This window comes from Myotis yumanensis, unplaced genomic scaffold, assembly GCF_028538775.1.
Source record: "Myotis yumanensis isolate MYYU_CA2020_CCGP unplaced genomic scaffold, mMyoYum1.0.hap1 SCAF_4, whole genome shotgun sequence".
In the NCBI taxonomy this organism is placed as follows: Eukaryota; Metazoa; Chordata; class Mammalia; order Chiroptera; family Vespertilionidae; genus Myotis; species Myotis yumanensis.
In genome coordinates this window covers 102817922-102835026 of record NW_027223755.1, presented here as the reverse complement: position 1 = coordinate 102835026, position 17105 = coordinate 102817922, and the positions used below count along the sequence as shown (strand labels likewise).

The window sequence follows — 17105 nt, the reverse complement described above, 5'->3', positions numbered from 1 at the left end:
GGTTTGCCCTGAAGGGTGTCCTGGATCAGGGTGGGGGTCCCCACAGGGGTGCCTGGCCAGCCTGAATGAGGGGATGATGGCTGTTTGCAGCTGGTCACACACCCTTCAGGGTGGGGGTCCCCACTGGCTTGCCTGGCAGGTCTGGGTGAGGGGCTGAGGGCTGCCTTCAGGCTGGCGATTGACTGAAGCTCCCAACCGCTCCTTTTTTTCTTTTCTTTTTTTATTCTGGGCCAGCTTTAGCTCTGGCTCTAGCTCTGAGGCCTCGGCTGCTGAAAGCTGGTATCTGCTTTGTTTGCATTCTATAATCGAAACAATGTATAACTCCAGCTCTGAGATCCCGGCAGCTGAAAGCTGGTTTCTGGGGTTTTGTTTAGCTTCTATATTTGTTACAAAGTTTCAAACTGCCAGCTCAGAGGCCGGCAAGGCAGGCGGGGAACGTTGGAGTCCTGCTTCACTGAAGCAAGCAAGCCTCATGTTCGCTTCTAGCTGCCTGACTGCTGGACGCCATCTTGGCTGACAGTTAATTTGCATATACTCACTGATTAGCCAATGAAAAGGGTAGCGGTCGTACGCTAATTACCATGTTTCTCTTTTATTAGTGTACATAATAACCTAATATGCTAAGTGTTAGGTCATCTGGTCATCCGTTCAACCAATTAAAGTATAATATGCTAATGATATGCTAAGGCCACAAAATTGCCTGGGAGACTCATGAACAGCAGCCACAGCATCTGTGGGGATGGCAGGGGCCTGGGTGAGACCAGCAGGGGCTGGGGTCCCCGTGTGGGGATGGAGAAGCTGGGGTCTGAGCAGCGGTATCCTCACCTGGAGGGACCCTCCTTGGGACCCTCTCTGCACCCCTTCATCCCCTGGCACAGGAAGGGCAGGCGGGGGCCCACTGGCTGGGCCATAGGCAGAGAGAGCTGCTCCTCTCTCAGGCCCACCCAGGTTGGGGGTCAGTCAGCAGGCAGCAAGGAGCTGCTGCTGGGCCCTGGTGCTGCCTCCCCCAGACCTGCCACCGGCTGTCACTGGGCAGCAGCCATGTCTGGCTGCATGGATCTCAGCCACAAAGCACAGCCAGGCCAGCGGCCTGAGCAAAGAGAGCTGCCAGAGAGTGCAGTTTTGCTGGAAGAAGCCCCAGAGCGCTGGGCCCAGGCCGGCGGGCCCAGGGAGGCAGAGCCCCAGAGCTGCTGCTGGGCCCCTTGAGCCACAGGGCAGCCCCTGAATACGCTGGCTCCTGTGAAACAGCATGGAGCTCGTCACCATCTGACTAGAGCATGCCATCTGCCTGACACGTGGCCTGTGGCCACCCTCACTGCCACCAGCTGAGGCCATGCACACTGCCCTCTGCAGGGTGCTCTCCAGAAGCTGCACGGAAAACCCTCTCTGCACCCCTTCATCCCCTGGCACAGGAAGGGCAGGCAGGGGCCCCCTGGCTGTGCAGTGCAGCCTGGATTTCTTGTGGGTACAAGTCAGGGAGAGGCACCTGGGAGGCAGGTGGATGGAGCAAAGCTGAGCAGAAGGTGAGGCTGGAGCACAATGCAGGCTGATGACACCTTGACCAGCCCACAGGGAGACCCAGGCCACGGCCACTACTGGGACACAGTGCCAGCCCTGCCTCTCCCTGCACTAGCCAAGAGGGACCTGCCAGGGCGAGGCAGCCAGAGGAACTGCCAGGCCTCCCATCAGGTCCTGTCCTGAAAGGGGACCTGGCCCGCCTCTGTGTCCGGCAGCGTCCACCGCCTTCTGCCTTGTGGGCTGAGGAGGCAGCCACAGGAACACCGAGGAGTCCCTGCCCAGGAAACTGGGAAGCAGAGGCTCCGGGTACAACTGAGGCCGACAGGGCCCCTCCACTGTCCACCTGGGTCCCACCCTTTGTTACTAACTGGGACTCTGGGACTTACCTGGTAGCACAACCCAGACCCCCATCCCTGAGGGGCTGAGCTCTGGTCACAGGGACTTCTCAGGCCGGGTGGCTGCATGTGTCCACCTGCCATCACATTGACGAGGGGGAGGCAAGAGACACACAAGGGCCCTCACCTTCCCTGCCCCCCACTGTGACACAGCAGCCCTGCCTCTGCCTGGTGGTCAGTGTCATTGTCCCACCAAGATGGTGGCACGTCTTGCTCCCTGGCCTCCAGACACAAGGAGCTCAGTGTACCCAGACACCAGCTGTCACTCACATCTCAGGAATAGTCCTCAGTTCAGGCTGTTGTCCTGCCCCCCACGGGGCTTGCCCATCACCAATACTTTTAATACCATCGTGTCTGCTGGGACCTGTGACGCCAGTGCAGCTGGACCTGCAGCAGAGCCCTGTCCAGCGCTGGGACCACTCAGAGCCGGCAGCCTGTTGTGTGGCCAGCGTCACGGGCTGGAGGGCACGCTGCTTCCCTGAGAGGGACAGAGACCCTCACTGGCCTGTTGTTTTGAGGGGGGCCCTGGGTGCTGGGCCGTGGGAATCCTAAAGATTTCCTGTGGCCGGGCCCTGCCTCCTCAGGGGTGCGCTCCCCCTCTCAGGAGCACACAGCCTGGTGGCCAGTAACCTCACCAGTGAGGGAGTCAGTGTGGACCAGTGCGGTCCCTCAGAACCTGACCTGCTTTAGAAATAAGTGCAAATGCAACTAGTTCAGATGGGGTCAGAGTGGAGGGGGAGAGGCCCTAAATGCAATGACGGTTCCTTGTAGGAAGAGGTGAGGATGCGGAGAGCACAGAGGGGTGGGGAGGACGGGGTGTAGGTCCAGAGGTTCCTCCCCAACCAAGGGTCCCAGCACCACCAGCAGCTGCAGGAGGCAGGAGCCTGGGAACAGGTGTGGCCCCAGAACAACTTGATTGCGGGCTCCTGGCCTCCAGCCGGTAAGAGAATGCATTTGTGTTGTTTTAAGCTCACACTCCCCAGTCGGGGGCTGTTACTGCGACCCCAGGACACCACACAGGGGGAGAGCCTGGTGGTGACTGAGGTGTGATGTCCACCTGGAAGGGCATGGCCCTCATGGAGTCTCCATTCCAAGCCCTGAAGGTGTCTCTCTCACCTCAGACAAGGGGAAGAGGCCAACGCCTGTGGGCCCTCCCCAGGGTCCCCATGGACACTGACCTGGCCTGCAGGGGTTTATTTTGGGGACAGAGCCCTGCTGGCTCAGTGTCCCCCACCCCTGTGGGCACAGGGCTCAGTCAGAACTGATTTCAGAGAAAAGAGGCAACATGCCCTGCTCCTCAATCTCCACCCAGGCATCTGGCTCCGCCCACATTGTCTGACAGCTGAGCCAGGAAGCCAGGTGCTCTGGCTGTGATTCCAGACAGGTGAGGTTGGGGGAGGGGGGACTGCCCTGAGCCCATCCTCTCATCCTCTGGAGAGAGTCCTGCGGGTTCACCCCGTGTCCATGCCTGCAGATACAGCCCCAGGCCCAGGCCTGTCTCACTCCAGCCTTCCCTCCAACACCAAGTCCTAGGTCCTTCTCCCTCCCCTGGGAGCGCTGGCCTCTGAGTCACTCAGACCCTCGTTCTTAACCCTGGAAACACTAATTTCTGACGACACCATCACCCAGGGAGGAAAGGCCTACAAAGACTCACAGTCCCCAGAGCCCAATGGGAAGGCAGGCAGCCCACGCCCTCCTGGTGGGAACAGGGGACCTGCATGTGTGTGGACCATCTGGCAGCCACCCACACACAGGGCCCCGTGGACAGGCAGTCACTTAGGTAGAACGTGTGCCTAGAACCCGAGGGCGAGGGCACAGGGCCAGGCTGTGCTGTGTCACCCCCTCCTCCCTCCCTGTGCAGAGCAGATCCACAAGGGGGGCCATCTGCCCAGTGGTGCCTTCCAGCTAAGTCTCAGGCCTCATTTTCCCAGGAAAAGGCTTTCCTGGAGAGCTCCTGGCTGCCAGGAACCCAGACTTCAGTCCCGGGCACATGGGGGACACAGCTCCTGATCTGCCTGCCCTGCAGCTTCCACTCTCCCTAACTCGGAGTCAGGGCCTCTCCTAAGGACCGGGTCACAGTGAGAGAGGAGGGCTTTCCACCCTGGCCTCGGGGGGCAGGGGTCCTGGCACTGAAAGGTCTGGAAGGCCGCCACCCCATTGTAGAATCAGACTGGGGACCAGCCTGTCGCTGCAGGGTATGGAGCCCCCTCACCCACAGTACAGGCCGCCTCTGGCTCCACAGGCCCTCCTGGGTCCTGGCCCCAACCTGCAGGTGCCGGACCGACCCCAGCCCAGCACCAGCAGCACGGACCACCCACTGGCCGCCTTGGCCACGCCCACAGGTAAGTGCACTGAGTCCAGAGCAGTTTTTCATGCAGTTTAATGAGCTACAGGGGGTGGGGAGGAGGCAGGAGTCCTGCAGTGCCCGCCAGACTTCAGAGCACATCCCACCTCTCCCTTTTGCCTGTCAGGGGAGAGAGGCTGATGGAGGTGCTGAGGCAGGAGGATCTCAGAGCAGGTGGGGGCGGGGGGAGGGATGGAGGGGCGCTAGGTGCAATGAAGAGCTGCCATTGGGAGGGAGCAGGGAGGGTCCCCCAGACACCCTGGAGGGCCTGTCTTCATCTCATGGGCAGCATCCTTGCCCAGCCCCGGGCTCAAGGAGCGGAATGAATATGACGGTGGATCCAAGGCAAGAAGGATGTCACTCGGGCATAGACTCCAGGAAAGTTGGCACGACAGTACTTGTGCCCCCAACTCACCACGCCTACCTGGACCCAGGTACCCCTCCATTTACAGACCAAGGGGCCCCCAGAGTCACCCTGTGGGAAGAGGAGACAGGTGGTCAGAACTCAGGGCCCTGCAGGCAGGAGCAACAGACGGAGGCCACAGTCTGGGGGTCTCACATGGCAGGTGCCCCGGCCCTGGCTTCCGGCACACAGCTCGTCGTCCTGGATAACCTTGCTGATCTTGAGGTATTGCTGCCAACAGATCTCATCCGCCACGATGGGGACCTCGACTTCCTGCACATTTTGAGGCAGCGGCAGCGGCTCTGTGAGAAGAAGCCCAGTGAGCCTGTGGTCCTGAGGGGGCGGACAGTCACAGGCCGCGGGTTCTAGAACCACACGCTGAGCCTCAGTGCCCCCAGGGGGACCCAGGGAGTCACCCAAGACCCCAACACTCTGGGTTCACTCGAGGCCAATGGGCTGATAATCTCTAGGCTGACACTGTGAGCACCAAGCTCCAAAAAGAAACAGGGAAATATATTTTTTATGCACAAATAATTTTTATTGGGAAAAACCAGAGCAGGTGCTTTCCCCCAAGAAATGCAGAGTGAGTGGCCCTATGGTCAAATTTGACTTTGTCCATTTAATAGTGAATCCTGGAGCTCGTCACTGAAGTTCTCTCTCCTCGTTCTCCATCCCACTATTGAGACTCAGGGAGAACGGGGACCCCCATAAGGGAGGACACGGCCTGGTGCAGAGTGAGGGAGAGAAATGCCTCCCTGGGGTCATTTCTCAGTGGTGGGAGCACTGTCCCGAAGGGTCCCAGTTTTAATTCTTGGTTAAAGGCAAGTATCTGGGTTGCAGGTTCAATCCCCAGCCCCAGTCGGGAAGGCAACTAATAGATATGCTTCTCACACCGATGTTTCTCTCTCCCCCTCCCTTCCACTCTCTCTAAAAATCAATGGAAAAAATATCCCTGGGTGATATTAAAAAAAAAAAAAAATCCCCATTGCCATGCCTCACTCTTGCTACTTTGGTCTCCGCTCCTTAACAGACTCCTCTCGAGCTGTCTGCCTCCTACACCCAAGGGGGACCCCGGAGGGACCCAGCTCAGACCCCAGCTGAGCCTCCTCTGTAAAGCCTGGCCCGCCCCCTGCAACGCCCGGGTGTCATCCTGGTTCTGGTTCTCACCTTCAAAAGCAATGTCGCCCCAGCCAGTCACCCAGCACCGTGTGCCTGGGGGGAACGCGGAGGAGGCTGGTGGGAGGCGGATCCACCTGATGAGGTTAGATGGTCGCACGGGGGCCTCCAGTTTGAGAAGTGCCACGTCCGCCCCACCTGGTCCTTCATTTTCAAGGCTGTAGTTGGGGTGGCGGATGATCCTGGCCACCTGCACACTGTCATTGTATGAGGGTCTCGCTCGTCCTAGTTGGACCTTAAAGTGCCCAGTCATTGGGTTTCTCCTGGGGACAGAAGGCCAAAGGCTTCTGAGAGGCTGTGGCAGGAAGTGGGCCAACCCCTCAGAGCCCAGAGACCTCCCCTCTGTGGTGGGCAAGGGGAGCGCCAGGAAGCTGAATCCTGGTGGGGGGTCTGCAGCCACTCAGCCCAGCATCTGCCCCCAACACACAACACATGCCTCCGACATTGTCCACCCCCCTCACCGGGTGCTGGTAGAGTCAGACTTACTCTGTAATGCAGTGGGCAGCGGTCAGCACCCACTGGGGATGGATGAGGGAGCCCCCACACCAAAGAATACACTCAGAACTTATTGGATGGCAGAACCACAGGCCCACCTGCCACGGCCACTTCCCATCGGCAGCATCATGCCCCCCTATGATGCCCACCAGCTCAGTCCCTGGGTCGGGATCTGGGGAAGCAGAGGAGGAGCCATCAGGGACCCAGACACCGCTGCCCAGCACTCAGCGTGGCCCCATCTTCAGTCCCTCCCAGAGCCACCCTCAGAGGGGGACCACCACCCATCCCAGGGGCGGCCTCTGAGAGGTCAGTCAGGGGTTAGGAGAAAAGCCAGGCTTGGGGGTCAGGACCCACCTGAGGTCACAGGTACGGAGCCCCCCAGACAGGGGAGAGTCAGGACCAGCAGCCACAGCATCTGCAGGGGGAGAGGGCAGGGAGGAGAGCCAGTGAGGAGATGTGGGGCGGGGACACAGCTGGGAAGGGAGAGGATGGGGCTTGGAGCAGTGTCCTCACCATGCCAGGTCTGTCTGCCTCTGTCCTGGGCCCTCTGAGCCCCTTTATCCTCCTGCCCAGACAGGCCCAAGGGGAAGCCGCCCTCCTTTGGGGTGGGGTATGGGAGGATGTGGGGCTTATGCCTTCCGTGGGACCAGTGGTGACCAGCAGACCAGCTATCACATAAGATACATGGTGTTTCCTCTCTGAGAAGACACTCAGTATTGGTGCTGGAGCCCTGGCTGGTTTGGCTCAGTAGATAGAGTGTCAGCATATGGACTGAAGGGTCCCAGGTTTGACTCCGGTCAAGGGCACATACTTTGGTATCAGGTTCCTCGGCCCAGGTCAGGGGTCATGCAGGAGGCAAACAATGAATGTGTCTCTCTTACATAAATGTTTCTGTCCTTCCCTCTCCCTTCCACTCTCTCTAAAAATCAATGGATTTGGGTGAGGATTAACAAAAAATAAAAATAATAAAAATATTGGTGCTGGAGACATTTTAGTGGTAAGATGACAGTTTGCACATGAAAAAGAAAGAAATGAGATGCTTTGCATCGTCCTGTGCACTGAAGGGTCTCAGTTTGATTCCCAGTCAGACCACATACCTAGGATGAGGGTTCATTCCCTGATCGGGACGCGTACAAAAGACAACCGACCTATGTTTCTCACATCTCTCTCCCTTCCTCTCCCTAAAATCCATAAGCATATCCTCGGTGAGGAACTAAATAAATGATAAATAATCAGATGCTCTGAAACAACACAGAGCAGGGGCACGGATGGGATGGGGGCAGACACCTGAGCCAAGAGCAGGGGCGGAGGGAGGGGGGAGGAGAGCAGCAGGCCCAGTGCCCTGTAACCCCTCCTTCTTTTGAGGCTCACAGTGTCCCCCAAAAAGGACAGACTCGCTGGACCTGCAGACAGAGTTTGCCAGCAACACCATGAGATGGAGGAGGCAGCTTCCCTGGAGCCTTTGGAGGGACACCTTGATTGTAGACTTCCAGCCTCCAACACTGTGACAGAATAAAGTTTTATTTAAAGGTCCGGGTCTGTGGCATCTGTAACGGCCGCCCCAGGACACTCAGGCATCTGCTCAGCTGTCCTCATACATCCTATGCATGACCAAGCTTTGTCAAAATGCACAGCAAAGGGTGTGAGAGGTGCCAATTAAGTGCTAGTTCTCCTCACCTCTCCTCACCTCCTGCTCATGCCTGCACCCCCACAGCGCTGGGAGCCAAACCCCCTCTCACACTCCCTGCTTTCTGAATGGAGGAGCTCTGTCCCCAAGTCTAACCCCAAACAGAGGCCAGCCACCCGCCAGGGACAGGCTTTCCCGCCCTTTGACATTCTGAGGATCATTCTCCACCAAGCATGGGACAGGACCAGACAGTGGTTTGAGAGGAGAAGGAAGAGGGCTTCCCACACTCCTGAACCACTGCCTGGTCCTCTGTGCCCCGTGAGCCCAGTGAGGAGACCATCAAGGGATACTTTGCAGCACCTAGATGAGCTCAGGTCTCTAGAAACCCATCATTCCCTCCTGGGCCAGAGTCCCTGTCATCCTTGCTGAGATGTTGGTGTCTCCGGGGGCACCCAGAATCCTTAGGGGACACTGGGGATCTCAACAGGAAACAACCAGGATCCAACATGGCCAGAGGCCCTGTGGTGGGAGGAGTCAGCACCATGAACGGAAGGGGCTGGGCTCCCAGATCCAGCAAGTCCCACAGGCCCAGGGGAGACCTCTGGGTGATAAGGGGGGGCTTCCTCCCTCCCTGCCTCTGGTCTGGACAGAGCCCCCACCTTCACCCACCTCAACACTGGATGTGGGTTTGGGGCTGGTTTCAGCCCAGATGACAGGAAGGCAAGTCACAGAGGTGTCAGCGAGAGGCCACAGGCCACAACGGCCAGCCTGATGCTGGACCCAGGCTTTCCGTCCGCCAGTACCAGGCTGGGCGACAACCAGCTGGGCCAGACCTGGGAAAAGACGGCATTTGGGCATTAGGAGCAGATCTGCCTGAAACAGAAACAAGAGTTTTGAGGGTCTGGGGGGAAATGTCATGACTATCATTGGCAGATAATATGATCTTCCTCCAAGAAGAGCCAAAAGCCTCAATGAAAAGGTTCTAAGATTAAGTTTCCCAAGGTGTCTAGATGGAAGACAAATATTTTGCACCCAAATCAGGAGAGAAAGAAGGAGAAACTCATCTTTAACCCCAGGCATAGCTAATGCGATCCCATGTGGTAGAGACCCCGTTCATGGCCAGGTCCATACATTCCTAATCTAGAGTCCGTGACAACCACAAAACTTCCTTGAGGAGGACACTCACACGAAATAAAATGTCATTCAATGTTGTTAACAGGAGACGGTGTCTTCCAATATCAACTCTTCCAAAATCCCAATAGAATGTGAACTGCAGGCAAGTCTGGAACATTCAAAGTGACCCCCAAGTTTTTAAGAAGGAAAATACATGTGAGGGTGTCCCCGGAAGCCACAGGGCAGAGTGAGGCAAACTAGGCAGCTGGTACCATAAAGCTGTGGGAATGGGAACCGAGTGGCCGTTCAGTGACGCAGGGCAAGGGAATGGCCCAGCCAACCTGCCCATCCTCCTAGACCCAGCCTCAGGGACAGCACAGCAGCAGACAAATGCACGGTATCAACTCACAGCAAAGAAGGAGGAGACGGCATCGGTGAGGGGCCGCTGGGAATCAGATGGAGGGGATGAAGAAGAGGGGTTTGGGGAGAAGTGCAACCCCCTGTTCTGGTGCTTGGTTTGAAGCCACCTCACTGTGCAGTACACATGGTGATGGGGCCACCTTGAACGTGAGGGACCCAGGCAACTCAGAACTTGGCAGGGGCTGAAGAGGGTCACCCAGCTCAGAGGAAGGTGGTGAGAGCCAGGAGGCTGGACACACGGTCAGGACCCAGGCCGCCCTCTCCCTCCTGCAGTCGGGGTCACCCCAGGAGGAAGGTGAAGGATCCATCTCTAGAGAACCTTCGGTCCCAGCAAAACAGAGGACTGGCATCTGGGAGGCCCAGGGCTCCGCCCAGTCATCTTAGAACAGAATCAACTAGTCCACCAGCCAACCAGGCTGACAGATGCGAGTCAGCTATTGAACTGTTAATAAATGGTTGTTTCTGTTCCTTAGAAAAGTGTTCTTGCACCCGACTGGTGTGGCTCAGCAGGTGAGTGTCAGCCCAGGAACCAGAGGTCCCAGGTTTGATTCCCAATCAGGGCACATGCCGAGGTTGCTGTCCCAATCCCCAGTAGGGGGTGTACACGAAGCAGTTGATCAATGATGTTCCTCCCTCTCTCATTGATGTTTCTATCTCTCTATCCCTCTCCCTTCCTCTCTCTAAGTATACTTGTTTACGGTGGTAATTTTTGACATAAACCAGCCCAAAACTTAGTGATTTGCTCTTACATATGAAGAAAACTGTTGGGGCAGACCAGGAAAGCATTGAATTGGAAAGTTAGAAACCAAAGTAAAAACAAATGAAAAAAAAGTTATTCAAACCTAATCAACTAGCAATGATGAGAAATAGAAGAAGTTTGAGCAAGTTTTCAGGGAGATAGGAGAAGATACTGCATTTATGAAACAAGGATTACATACTGTTTTCTTCTCATATCAAGCAGATAATAACCAACTGCACATGGACATTAAAAATATAACAAATTAGTCCAGGCCATGGTTTTGAACAATGGTTCGAAGAGTGTCCTGCCCACCTAAGGTCCGCTGTTGAATTCCCAGTGCAGGTTCCATGTGTGGGAGGCAAGAAATCAATGTGTCTCTCTCACCTCCATGTTTCTCTCTGTCTCTTCGCCTCCCTTCCACTCTCTCTAAAAATGAATGGCAAAAAAATACATAAACTGATGAACCAAAGTAGATGCAAAGACAAATGGCAGGGGAGATCGGGGGGCTGGGGCGCTTAGAGAACAACAAAGGACTTGTATGCATGCATATCAGCATAACCAACAGGCACAGACAATGGGGCTGTGAGTGCTTGCCCAGGGTGGGAATGGCTGGAGGGGGAGGGAGGGGGGGGGGGGGGGGGGTAGGAAGGGGAAAAAGGAGACATATGTAAAACTTTAGACAATAAAAAGATAAAAAGACCAAAACATAAAAAAAGCTAAAAAAATATCCTGGGTGAGGATTAACAAAATCAAAAAATTTCACTCAGAGATTTTCTTGTCAAATACAATTGTGTCTTGTAACCCAAGGTTAGTTCTCTTTTCAATCAAAGCAAAAGAGTTTATGATAACTTTTTACTCCCACAAACCTGTCATCAAAACCTGAGAGTTAAGGTGTCATGTGCCCTGAGAAATCCTGTGAGGGGGACTCTGTGGGAAGGGCTGTGCATTGATAAGAGCTTACAGCGTGAGGATGCTGCGTCTCCCACCCATGGTCAGCGCATATCTGTCCATGTTATTTGGACCTTATGTTCTTTAGCTCAACCGGACAATGTCCTCTCTGAAATATTGCACATGTTTTGTTAGATTTCTTCCCGGGTGGTTTGTAGTAGTCACTGGAAATGCCATCATACTGATTCCTCTTCTCAGTGGCCATGGGCAGTGTCTAGAAGGCCTGTGGGATTTCAGCGCTGGACCTGCGTTGATGGTGGGTAAAGCTGCCTCTCCGCACTCACACTTGTTCTTACATTGTGAGCAGATGGTTAGGCTGTTCCCTGTAGAGCGCCGTGTTGTTCCTGGTGGTCTCCTCTACTCCTCCCTGGTCCTCACACCTTTTGTGTATTTCTGATCACTGTGTGCTGCCTGGAGTCACCTGTACTGTCTGGGCCTCCCTGTCCATCATCCCTCATTCAGGGGCGGGGATGCCACTGTGCCCCAGGTAAGCGGGACGTTTGCTGTGGCTTCTGGGAAAGCCACCCTTATCGAATTAGGAAGTCACCTTTGGCCCAAGTTTGCTAAGAGTTTTATCACAAACTATGGTTGAATTTATCAATAAAAAAAAATTTATTTTTTTCCATATCTATTGAGATTATCACATGGTTTTTATCATCTATTTCTGCACCGTTAATGTGGTAAGTTGCACTAATTGGTTTTCAACCACTGTGGTTTTGACCTTCCTGGGTTATTTGGTAATTATGTTACACATTGGGAGATGGTTTGATAAAGTTTTACTTTGGATTTTTTCAATCTATGGTCATAATGGAAATTGTCCTGAAATTGTCCTTTATTCTATGGGCCTAGTTTTGTTCTCCAGAAAGTGTGCCCGGGAGCTGCCTCTCTTTCTGTCCCTGGAAGAACGCTGGGCCTTGAAGTCTTAGTGTAATTCTCCAGGAAGCCAGGCTGTGGGTAACTCCCCGTGTTGTACTTTATATGTTAGTTCTGGGTAGATGTTCACCTCCCAGAAGCAGGCCTTTCATGATTATAAATCTGGTCCCGCTTCCCTTTCTCCTAAAGTCAGTTCTCAGGAGTTATACTTGCCTAAAAATGGTCCATTTCACCTGATGGCAAGTTTGTTTAATGTGGTTGTTCATACTAACCTCTTCTGAGTTTTAAAAATCTCTGCTCTGCCCATGTGTCTGGTCACCTCTTTATTACTAATATTAGTTGTGCATCAGTTGTCCTGCCTGATGGATCTTGGCACAGGTTTGCCAATTTCAATAGATTTAAGGAACTCACTTTTGGCTTTGCAACCCTGTAATTTCTTTATTATCTAGTCCAGGGGCTTCTTTTATGTGTTTTAAATTACCCCTGGCTTTCTTCCATTGATTAGCCTGACTTTTATTATATTCCTTATGCTCTCTTTCAGTTTCCTCTGGCATAATTTTTCTCTCTTCTTGACTTAAACATAACATTCTCTGTTCATTCTCTGATAATTTCCCTCCAGATACAAGTCATCATGTCCCTGTGAATATGAGGAGGTGGGATTTTCACCATTGTGAGTTGTATGTACTTTTGAATTTCATTCTGACATTTCTTTGGAAGTATATTTTTAAATTTCCAGATGTAGGAGGGCTTGTGCCTATTTTTGATATAAGTGTGAGAAAGCTTAAAATAACCAAGTACCTGTTGTTTTCCAATACAAGGCAACTGTAAGTGACCTCTGAGAAGAGAAATTCAGGCTCAGTATTTACCGGGGATGTAAACAAAGGCAGAGAGATAAAATGTCCATCATCAGTAACAAAAGACCGTTCACAGGACGCCCCTCGTAAACTCAGACAGTGAACTTGTGGGCAAGTGGCCTTGTCGCATGGTGTCCAGCTGTGACCTGCTCCTGTTCAACGTCTATCGAAGTCACATGTGACCATATAACTGCAAGTAATATGACCTTCCCAATCCATGCAACTGAACAACCACACACACACACACACACACACACACACACACACACAGACGATGATGCATGGGCACACATGGAGGGAGGACCTAGGAGGCTCCGGGACAGGGAGACCAGCCTGGGGCTGAAAATTCAGTCCTGGGTGGCAGTGTACCTGCGGGACGCTGGGCTTCCAGCCTTCTTCCCCAGCCTGCCCTGGAGCCAGGTTAGCCGCCAGGCCACTGTACCTGGCGATACTCCTGGCAAAACTGATCACCTCAGGGGAGAGCAATCCAACTACCAACCAGGACGCTGGGAATGTCCCCACAGGGAGGCGGCTGCACCTCCAGCGGCGGGGACTGTGCAGTGGGAGCCCAGCAGGCAAAGCCTAGGGAGCCCAGGTGATGCCAGTCAAGATGCCCACCCATTAGAACATGGTGGGGACCAGGGGGCCTGGGAATCCCGGGGGAGGGAGCGTGGAGAGTGGAGACCAAGCGGGGGAAGGAGGGGATGGTGGAGATGGAGTCCCGACAACCTGGGTGTCACAGGCCGGCACCCGGGGTCTAGGACAGAGGGCCTGGGTGTGGGAGGACAGCCACCAGGGGGGGGCTCCAGGAAGCAGCACACAGAACTCGGGGGCCATCGTCAGAGCCCCGGCGGGCACTGCAGAGTGGGTGCTGCCTGGAAGCCGGTCACAGGCGCTGCCCTCGGTGAGGAGCAAGGCCGTCCTGTGGACACAAAGCAGCGCTGAAGCCTGTGTCCCTCTGAGCAGTTGGGCAGAGTGAGTGAGGTCAGTGTCATTGTCAGTGTGGTCACAGGCGTCCCGTAGTTGGTGGGGCCCGAATGGGACAGCCAGTGACATGAATGAGGGCCTCCAGGAGCCATCCCTGCCCCGGGTCCAACACCTCCATTGTGACACGTGAGGACCCGTGGACGCTGGCACATTGCTGCCCCCTCAGCACCCCCACCCCGCCCTCGCTGGCCCAGCCTCCACTGCAGTGTTGCAAAATGGGGCTGTTAGGTAACAGAAGCTGTGCCCTTTGCCCACCTGCCCTCAGCCTTCCCCTATCAGGGCTCAGACATCCTCATCACAGCCCCGGCTTTGATCCTGACCCTGATGCCCACGCCATCCACCCTCACTCTGTGCATCCATTCCTATCACTCAGACCCACACCCTGGGACCCCCAATGGCGGCCTGAGGCCAGAAGGACTCCTGCTCAGAGGAGTGCAGGGCACTGCCCTGCCCCCTTCCACACACACACACAGCTGCTGGCCTGAATGCCCACAGGCACTTTATCTCAGCATCCCCTCTTCTTATCTTTTTTCTTAATCCTCACCCAAGGGTATTTTTTCTATTGATTTTTGGAGAGAGTGGAAGGGAAGGGGAGAGAAGAGAGAGAAAAGCATTAATGTAACAGGCGTATCAATTGGATGCCTCCTGCAGGCACCCCAATGCTGGGCTGGTGATCAAACCTGTAACCCAAGCACATGCCCTTGACTGGGAAACAAACCCAGGCCTCTTCGCTCTGCGGTCCGACACTTCAACCACTGAGCCAAACCAGCCAGGACTCCCCTCTTCTTTTTCAATTTATTGGCAGATACACACCACGTCATAAATATAGAGATCATGACAGCTTTGTTTTTTTCCTTATTAATTTTATACCCACCATTCAACCCTCTCCCCTTGGGCAACCACCCACTTGTTCTCTGTATCTATGGGTCTGTTTCTGTTTTCTTTGTTCATTTGTTTTGTTCTGTTTTAGATTCCACACATGAGCTGCTCATTTCTCAACATCTTTGCAAACACGTGGTTTATTGCACTTTTTCATTTTCTCCAACCTGATGAGTGTGACACTGCATGTCCTTTTATTTCCCTCAGTTTTCCTCTGATTATGAAGGAGGCCAGTCAAGGCTTATGGCCACTCAGGTGTGTCTGGAGAATGGCATGCAGTGTGTTTTCCCATTAATGCTTTGTTTTCTGTGTCCCACACGATTCCTCCGAATTAGTATTTCTTCTTCCTGAAATAAATCCTTAAATAGTTCTGTTAATGAGTGCCTGTAGGTGATAAGACACTCTGTGTGTCTTCTGTTTTGTAATATCACCATTTTTTCCTCAATATTGTGTGACAGTATATCTGGGAATAAATGTTATGTAGATGTTGATGTTTCCTCACCACTTCCAAGGAATTGCTCCAGGTTCTCCTTTCACCTCCTGTTGCTGATCAGAAATCCCCTGTGTCTGTAAGTCATTTCTTTTTAGGTTAAACTATCACTAGTCTCTGCAGGCTTCTAATGATGACAATTTTCAGTTTTACCAAAATGGATTTAGGTGTACAACTTATTTGTGTTTATTCTGCTGAATTTTCACAGGGCCCTTTCCAATGAAGGTTCACAATTTTTCTTTAATTCTAGAAAATTCTCATATATTTATGTACCAACATGATGTTTTAGTTTTCCAACACCATTTTTTTTAAGTAGCTAATAAGGGGTTTTGAATGTCTAATGAGCCTGTGAAGTTGGAGGCTCCCAAACCATCTACCAAGATACTCTTTCATATTTTATGGAATTTTTAAAGATTCCTCTGTTTCTGATATGCTGATGGTGAAAACCAAACAAGCCAACATTCAAGCTCACTCTGAGAATGGCCCTCCGCCCCCTCAAATACCTTCCAAGCTCACACATCAGTCCCCACCTCCTCTGTCCCCAACCCCTTTGTCCCCACCTCCTCTGTCCCCACCACCTCTGTCCCCTCCACCTCTGTCCCCACCTCCTCTGTCCCCACCTCCTCTGTCCCCACCTCCTTTGTCCCCACTTCCTTTGTCCCCACCTCCTCTGTCCCCACCACCTCTGTCCCCACCTCCCCTGTCCCCACCACCTCTGTCCCCACCTCCGCTGTCCCTGCCACCGCTGCCCCCACCTTCTCTGTCCAACCACCTCTGTCCCCACCACCGCTGTCCCCACCACCTCTGTCCCCACCACCTCTGTCCCCGCCACCACTGTCTCCACCACCTCTGTCCACACCACCTCTGTCCCCACCTCCTCTGTCCCCGCCACTTCTGTCCCCCCCACCTCTGTCCCCACCACCTCTGTCCCCACCTCCTCGGTCCCTCTGCCTGGAGCCCATCCCCCTAATGCCCACCGTTGCTCCTGCTTCATGAGCTGGGCCTAGCAGCTCAGACCTGTGAAACCCTTCCGGCAGGTCCAGGCTGGATGGACACGCCCTGTGTCCCCCCAGCTCTGTCTTCAGCACTCACCTCCACACCGTGTCCCACACTCACTGCAGTGCTGTGGTTATGTCTGTCCTCACCTCCCTGTGTGTTCCAGGGGCCCATGAACCCACTCAGTGACTCCTTGCCCCCGAGACCTTGTCCATGCTGGGCACATGTGATCCAGGATAAATAAGGGAGGGAGGGAAAGGAGGAAGGAAGAGAACTAAGAAGAAACAAGTATGAAACAAGAGAGAGAGAAAAACATAGAAGAGCAGAAAAGGAAAATAAGAAGCAGGGGAAGGAGGGAGGGGAGGAAGAAGGAAGAGGAAGTGGAGGGGTGGAGGGAGGGACACCGGGACAAGCATAACCCCCATGAGCTCCCAGAAATGCCGTCACATGGAACTGAGCCCTGGAAACCTCCTCGCACCAGAACCCGGAGACCTGAGACCTGGGGACTCTCAGGGAGGACCCCACTGCGCCCTCAGTCACCGCCATAGTGAGTCCATGCCACCATCTCAACCACAGCTTGGAGCTGGCTTGTACAAGTTTAATAGGAATCACAGGGTGAGCAGGAGGCCATGGGCCCAGGCCCCTTGTCCTGGCCCCCCTACTGTGACACACCAGCTTGCGGAGCATCTCCTGTGTCTGCCACCCTAAAGTCAGGAAAATAGGGGGACCCCGAAGGCAGGAGGCTCTTGACACTGTGGAGGGTGAGATGAAGGATGAGGTGGAAGGATGAGGCTGGAATTGGGAATGAACAGGGGTGTCAACAAGGAAGATTGAGGGTCTCCCCATCA

At 54.1% G+C, this 17105-nt stretch overlaps 1 protein-coding gene across 1 annotated transcript; it reads right to left on the bottom strand.

Annotated features, from left to right (window-relative positions):
- Positions 1–4567: 4567 nt before the first annotated feature.
- Positions 4568–16803, bottom strand: LOC139009514 (mastin-like). Its single transcript, XM_070413784.1, has 8 exons — positions 16736–16803; positions 13727–13827; positions 8628–8791; positions 6686–6746; positions 6323–6491; positions 5828–6099; positions 4817–4962; positions 4568–4732 (listed from the first exon to the last, which is right to left on the bottom strand). The coding sequence occupies exons 1-8, from the start codon at positions 16801–16803 to the stop codon at positions 4568–4570; spliced, it is 1146 nt and encodes a 381-aa protein (XP_070269885.1).
- Positions 16804–17105: the final 302 nt, after the last annotated feature.